At 55.7% G+C, this 7,218-nt stretch overlaps 1 protein-coding gene across 1 annotated transcript; it reads right to left on the bottom strand.

Annotated features, from left to right (window-relative positions):
- Nucleotides 1-188: 188 nt before the first annotated feature.
- Nucleotides 189-6,043, bottom strand: LOC134164893 (lysine-specific demethylase 6B-like; the record flags this gene model as incomplete). The annotated part of the gene is made up of 3 exons (XM_062621097.1): nt 189-394; nt 4,098-4,203; nt 5,881-6,043. Coding segments are annotated over 3 exons (475 nt in total), but the record flags the coding sequence as incomplete, so codon positions are not given.
- Between the last annotated feature and the right edge of the window lie 1,175 nt (nt 6,044-7,218).

Raw genomic sequence — 7,218 nt, 5'->3', positions numbered from 1 at the left:
CCATGTCCCCCATCACCCCCATTCCCCCATCACCCCCTCACCCCCATTACCCCCATGTCCCCCATCACCCCCATTCCCCCCATCACCCCATCACTCCCATTACCCCCATCACCCCCATCACCCCATCACCTCCATCCCCCCCATAGCCCCCCATTTCCCCATAGCCCCCCCATGTCCCCCCCCCTTACCTGCAGAGCCTCCTGGAAGGAGGAGGCCTGGTACTGGGCGTACTTGGCGATGGTGGTGTGTGAGCGGCTGCTGGCGCAGGGCCACACCTGCCGGGTGCCCGAGAGGTCCCAGTTCTGGTCCGAGGGCTGCTGGACCTGGGTGCGCACCTCCACGGCGTGCTCCCCGCTGGCCTGCACCAGGGTCTTGGTGCTGAACAGCCCCAGGTCTGGGGGGGACATGGGGATAAAGGGGTCAGCGGGGCACCCATGGGTGCTGGGGGTGGGTTATGGGCGATGGGGATGGGTGATGGGTGATGGGGATGGGACCTGCACCAGGGTCTTGGTGCTGAACAGCCCCAGGTCTGGGGGGGACATGGAGGGGGGGATAAAGGGGTCAGCGGGGCACCCATGGGTGCTGGGGGTGGGTTATGGGTGATGGGGATGGGACCTGCACCAGGGTCTTGGTGCTGAACAGCCCCAGGTCTGGGGAGGGGGGATAAAGGGGTCAGCGGGGCACCCATGGGTGCTGGGGGTGGGTTATGGGTGATGGGGATGGGTGATGGGTGATGGGGATGGGACCTGCACCAGGGTCTTGGTGCTGAACAGCCCCAGGTCTGGGGGAAAGGGGGATAAAGGGGTCAGCGGGGCACCCATGGGTGCTGGGAGATGGAGGTGGGTGATGGGGATGGGTGATGGGGACGGGACCTGCACCAGGGTCTTGGTGCTGAACAGCCCCAGGTCTGGGGGAAAGGGGGATAAAGGGGTCAGCGGGGCACCCATGGGTGCTGGGGGTGGGTTATGGGTGATGGGGATGGGGAGGAGTGATGGAGATGGGTGATGGAGATGGGACCTGCACCAGGGTCTTGGTGCTGAACAGCCCCAGGTCTGGGGGGGACACGGAGGGGGGGATAAAGGGGTCAGCGGGGCACCCATGGGTGCTGGGGGTGGGTTATGGGTGATGGGGGATGGAGATGGGTGACGGGGATGGGTGATGGGTGATGGAGATGGGACCTGCACCAGGGTCTTGGTGCTGAACAGCCCCAGGTCTGGGGGGGACATGGGGATAAAGGGGTCAGCGGGGCACCCATGGGTGCTGGGAGATGGAGGTGGGTGATGGGGATGGGTGATGGGGATGGGACCTGCACCAGGGTCTTGGTGCTGAACAGCCCCAGGTCTGGGGGGGACATCGGGATAAAGGGGTCAGCGGGGCACCCATGGGTGCTGGGGGTGGGGGATGGGGATGGGTGATGGGTGATGGAGGTGGGTGATGGGTGGTGGGGATGGGACCTGCACCAGGGTCTTGGTGCTGAACAGCACCAGGTCTGGGTGGGGACATGGGGGCGATAAAGGGATCAGCGGGGCACCCATGGGTGCTGGGGGGTGGGTTATGGGTGATGGGTGCTGGGTGATGGGGATGGGTGATGGGGATGGGACCTGCACCAGGGTCTTGGTGCTGAACAGCCCCAGGTCTGGGGGGGGACATGGGGGCGATAAAGGGGTCAGAGGGGCACCCATGGGTGCTGGGGGTGGGGGATGGGGATGGGTGATGGGGATGGGACCTGCACCAGGGTCTTGGTGGTGAACAGCCCCAAGTCTGGGGGGGACATCGGGGGGGGATAAAGGGGTCAGCGGGGCACCCATGGGTGCTGGGGGGACCCTCTGGGGGTGCTTTTGAGTCCCCACAGGTGGGTTTTGAGGTCCCCAGGGGTGATTTTGGGGTGGTTTAGGTGTGGTTTGAGGTGTTCTGGGGTGATTTTAGGGTAATTTTGGGTTGTTTTGGGGTTATTTGGGGGTGTTCGGGGGTATTTTGTAGCGCTTTGGGGTGTTTTTGGGATGTTTTTTGGGTGGTTTGGGGCATTTTGAGGTGCCCTGGGATGTTTGGGGTGATTTTGAGGTGTTTTGGGGTGATTCTAGGGTAATTTTGGGTTGTTCTGGGGGTGTTTGGGGGGTATTTTAGGGTACATTGTAGTGTTTTGGGGTGGTTTGGGGATGTTTTAGGGTGTTTTGAGTTAATTTTGGGGTTTTCTGGGGTGGTTTTAGTGTGGTTTTGAGGTGCTTGGGGTGTCCTGGGGTGGTGGGGGGTATTTCTGGGGTGATTTGGGGGTGATTTTGGGGTGTTTTGGGGTGATTTTGTGATGTTTTGGGGTGTTCTGGGGTATTTCAGGGTGCCCTGGGGTGTTTGGGGTGATTTTAAGGTGTTTTGGTGCATTTTGGGGGTGATTTTTGGGGTGTCTTAGGGTGTTTGGGGTGATTTTGAGGTGTTTTGGGGTATTTTGGGGTGTCCTGGGGTGTTTTTAGGGGATTTTGAGGTGTTTCGGTGCATTTCTGGGGTGATTCTGGGGTTTTCTTGGGGTGTTTTGGTGTGATTTTGAGATGTTTTTCGGTGATTTTGGTGTATTTTGGTGCATTTTGGGGTGTTTTGGGCACTCACTGAGGCACAGGGACCCCGCCAGGCCCCTGATGACAGTGATGGGGTTCTGGGGTGATTTTGGTGTGTTTTGGGTGATTTGAGGGTAATTTTGAGGTGGTTTGGGTGATTTTGGGGCAACTTTGGGGTATTCTGGTGCATTTCGGGGTGCTTTGGGTGATTTGAGGGTAATTTTGAGGTGGTTTGGGGTGATTTTGAGGTGGTTTGGGGTGTTTTGGGGTGATTGTGAGGTGTTTGGGGTGATTTTGGGGCGACTCTGGGGTATTCTGGTGCATTTCGGGGTGTTTTGGGTGATTTGAGGGTAATTTTGAGGTGGTTTGGGGGTGATTTTGGGGTGACTGGGTTATTCTGGTGCATTTTGGGGTGTTTTGGGGTGATTTTGGTGTGTTTTGGGTGTTTTGAGGGTTAATTTAAGTAGTTTTGGGGAGATTTTGAGGTGTTTTGGGTGATTTGAGGGTATTTTTGAGGTGGTTTGGGGTGATTTTGAGGTGGTTTGGGGTGTTTTGGGGTGATTTTGGTGTGTTTTGGGTGATTTGATGGTAATTTTGAGGTGGTTTTGTGTGATTTTGAAGTGTTTTGGGGTGTTTTGGGGTGATTTTGAGGTGTTTTGGGTGATTATGGGGTGATTTTGGGGTATTCTGGTGGATTATGGGGTGTTTTGGGGGTATTTTTATGCATTTTGGGGTGATTTTGGGGTGTTTTGGGCACTCACTGAGGCACAGGGACCCCGCCAGGCCCCTGATGATGGTGATGGAGTTTTTGGGGTGATTTTGGTGTGTTTTGGGTGATTTTGGGGTAATTTTGAGGTGGTTTGGGTGATTTTGAGGTGTTTTGGGGTGATTCTGGTGCATTTTGGGGTGTTTTGGGGTGATTTTGGTGTGTTTTGGGTGTTTTGAGGGTTAATTTAAGTAGTTTTGGGGAGATTTTGAGGTGTTTTGGGTGATTTGAGGGTATTTTTGAGGTGGTTTGGGGTGATTTTGAGGTGGTTTGGGGTGTTTTGGGGTGATTTTGGTGTGTTTTGGGTGATTTGATGGTAATTTTGAGGTGGTTTTGTGTGATTTTGAAGTGTTTTGGGGTGTTTTGGGGTGATTTTGAGGTGTTTTGGGTGATTATGGGGTGATTTTGGGGTATTCTGGTGGATTATGGGGTGATTTGGGGGTATTTTTATGCATTTTGGGGTGATTTTGGGGTGTTTTGGGCACTCACTGAGGCACAGGGACCCCGCCAGGCCCCTGATGATGGTGATGGAGTTTTTGGGGTGATTTTGGTGTGTTTTGGGTGATTTTGGGGTAATTTTGAGGTGGTTTGGGTGATTTTGAGGTGTTTTGGGGTGATTCTGGTGCATTTTGGGATGTTTGGGGGGCATTTTGGTGCATTTTGGGGTGTTTTGGGGTATTCTGGTGGATTATGGGGTGATTTTGTGGTATTCTGGTGGATTATGGGGTGATCTGGGGGTATTTTGGTGCATTTTGGTGTGATTTTGGGGTGTTTTGGGCACTCACTGAGGCGCAGGGACCCCGCCAGGCCCCTGATGACGGTGATGGGGTTCTTGGGGTCGGTGCAGAACTGCAGCAGGACAGGGGAGAAGGCGTCGCGTTTGCTCTCCAGCTGAGGGGGGGGAACAGCCAATCAGAGCCCGGCACCCCAACCACGGACCAATCACAGACCAGCACACCCACCCATGTACCAATCAGAGGTCCTCCCCCCCCCCCCCAGCCAATGGGAGACCGGTAACCCCCTCCCCTCCAAGCCCCCTGCTGGCCAATCAGCAGCAGCACTTTTGTGTGGACCAATCAGCCCAAAGGGAATAGTCCCAACCTGCCAGCCAATCAGCAATGGGATGCCCTGAGCTGACAGCCAATCAGGACAGGGATGCCCTGGTCCAGCAGCCAATGAGGACAGGGATTCCCTACCTATGGGCCAATCAAGACAGGGATGCCCTGACCCACCAGCCAATCAGGATGGAGATGTCCTAAGGAATTCCACACACTCCCCCCCTCAGCCAATCAGCATGAGGATCCCCTGGGGAATACCCCACCCATGGGCCAATCAGCAGCAGGGAACATTCCACCTCCCATAGCCAATCAGTGCGGGGACTCCCCAGCTTGCCAGCCAATCAGCAGCAGGGATACCCTCAGGCCAATCACCAAGGGGATGCCCTGGGCATCTCCCCTCCTGCCAGCCAATCAGCAGGGGGGGATGCCCCATGACCTTTGCTGCTCGGCCAATCAGCTGGCAGTACATCCAGGGACCCTTGCTAGTGGACCAATCAGCAGGGTGGGCACCATGGGACCCCTGTCTATGGGCCAATCAGCACAGTGGATGCTCCAGGACCCCCTACAGCAGACCAATCAGCAGGGAGGGGGTCCTGCCAGTGGGCCAATCAGGTGGAAGGACCTGCAGGGGATGCCCCACATTCCCTTCTCACCAGCCAATGAGAAGCAGGGATGCCCTGGGAACTCTGCCAGTGGCCCAATGAGCAGTGAGGGGGGGCTGTCAGCGCACCAATGAGCAGCAAGCTGTGCTGTCAGTGGGCCAATAAGCAGCAAAGGGGTCCCACCAGTGAACCAATGAGCAGCGAGGGGGTCCTGCCAGTGAACCAATGAGCAGCAAGGGGTGCTGCCAGCGGCCCAATGAGCAGTGAGGCGGGCTGTGAACGGCCCAATAAGCATCAAGGTGGGCCAGTGAGCAAAGGGGGGGAGTCTCGCCAGTGGTCCAATGAGCATTGAAGGGGTCCTGGTAGCAGCCAATGAGCATGGAGGAGGGTCTGGCGGCAGCCAATGAGCACGGAGGGGGTAATGGCAGCAGCCAATGAGCATGAAGGGGGGTCTGGCAGCAGTCTATAAGCATGGAGAGGGTCCTGGCAGCAGCCTATGAGCATGGAGGGGGCCCTAGAGCAGCCAATGAGCATGGAAGGGGTCCTGGCAGCAGCCAATCAGCATCGAGGGGGTCGTGGCAGCAGCCAATGAGCATCGAGGGGGTCGTGGCAGCAGCCAAAGAGCATGGAGGAGGGTCTGGCGGCAGCCAGTGAGCATCAAGGGGGCCCTGACGGCAGCCAATGAGCATGGAGGGGGTCGTGGCGGCAGCCAATGAGCATGGAGGGGGCCCTGGCGGCAGCCAAAGAGCATGGAGGAGGGTCTGGCAGCAGCCAATGAGCATCGAGGGGGTCTGGCGGCAGCCAATGAGCATGGAGTGGGCCCTGGCAGCAGCCAATGAGCATGGAGGAGGGTCTGGCAACAGCCAATGAGCATCGAGGGGGTCTGGCGGCAGCCAATGAGGACTCACGTAGATGCTGGGGGTGGGGGGGTTGAGCTTGTCCCGGGGCAGCTTCTCCTGGGAATCGATCTGGGGCTTCACCGACTGCGCCGGGGACAGGTAGGACTCACGGAAGGGGCCCTTGAGGCGCGCCTGCCTGCGGGACACGGCACCGATGGGGCAGGGATCCAGCCTAGAGCCCCCTTAACCCACCCTAAACCCCTCTGACCCCATTAAATACACCTGAAAGCCCTGTCAACCCCATTAAACCCCCTTAAGAGCCCTTTTAATCCCTTTAACCCCCCCTTAAACCCCTTCAAACCCCCTTTAACCCACCCAAAACCACTTTAACGCCATTAAATCCACCTTAAACCCCATTAAACCCCCTTAAAAGCCCTTTTAATCACTTTAAACCCCCCTTAACCCCCTTCAAACCCCCTTTAACCCACCCTAAACCCCTCTGACCCCATTAAATCCACCTTAAACTCCTGTCAACCCCATTAAACCCCCTTAAAAGTCCTTTTAATCCCCTTAACCCCCTTCAAACCCCCTTTAACCCACACAAAACCACTTTAACCCCATTAAATCCACCTTAAACCCCATTAAACCCCCTTAAAAGCCCTTTTAATCTCTTTAAACCCCCCTTAACCCCCTTCAAACCCCCTTTAACGCACCCAAACCCCCTCTAACCCCAATAAATCCACCTTAAACTCCTTTGAACCCCATTAAACCCCCTTAAAAGCCCTTTTAATCCCTTTAACCCCCCCTTAACCCCCTTCAAACCCCCTTTAACCCACCCAAAACCCCTTTAACCCCATTAAATCCCCATTAAAGCCCTTTCACCCCCCCCTTAACCCCCATCAAACCCCCTTTAACCCACCCAAAACCCCTTTAATCACATTAAATCCCCCTTTTAACCCCTTTAAATCCCACCTTAAACCCCCATCAAACCACCTTTAACCCACTCAAACCACCTTTAACCCCATTAAAAACCCCTTTTAACCCCTTTAAACCTCCCTTAAGCCCCTCCAACCCCCCTTTAACCAACCCAAAACCCCTTTAACCCCATTAAATCCCCCTTAAACCCCTTTTAACCCCTTTAAATCCCCCTTAAAACTCCCTTTAACCCCCAGCCCCCTTCAAACCCCCTTTAACCCTCCCAAGCACCATTAAACCCCTTTTAACCCACTCAACTCCCCCAAACCCCCTCCAATTGCTCCTAAAACCCTTTAACCTCCTCAAACCCCTTTCAATCCCCACAAATGCCCATATAACCCCATTCCCCCATATAACCCCATTGCCCCCATATAACCCCATTCCCCCATACAACCCCATTCCCCCCATATAACCCCATTACCCCCCATATAA

Source organism: Pezoporus occidentalis, unplaced genomic scaffold (assembly GCF_034315485.1).
Source record: "Pezoporus occidentalis ecotype Australia unplaced genomic scaffold, CSIRO_AGI_Poc_V1 ctg2278, whole genome shotgun sequence".
Classification (NCBI taxonomy): Eukaryota; Metazoa; Chordata; class Aves; order Psittaciformes; family Psittacidae; genus Pezoporus; species Pezoporus occidentalis.
This window is presented reverse-complemented; position numbering and strand designations above follow the sequence as displayed.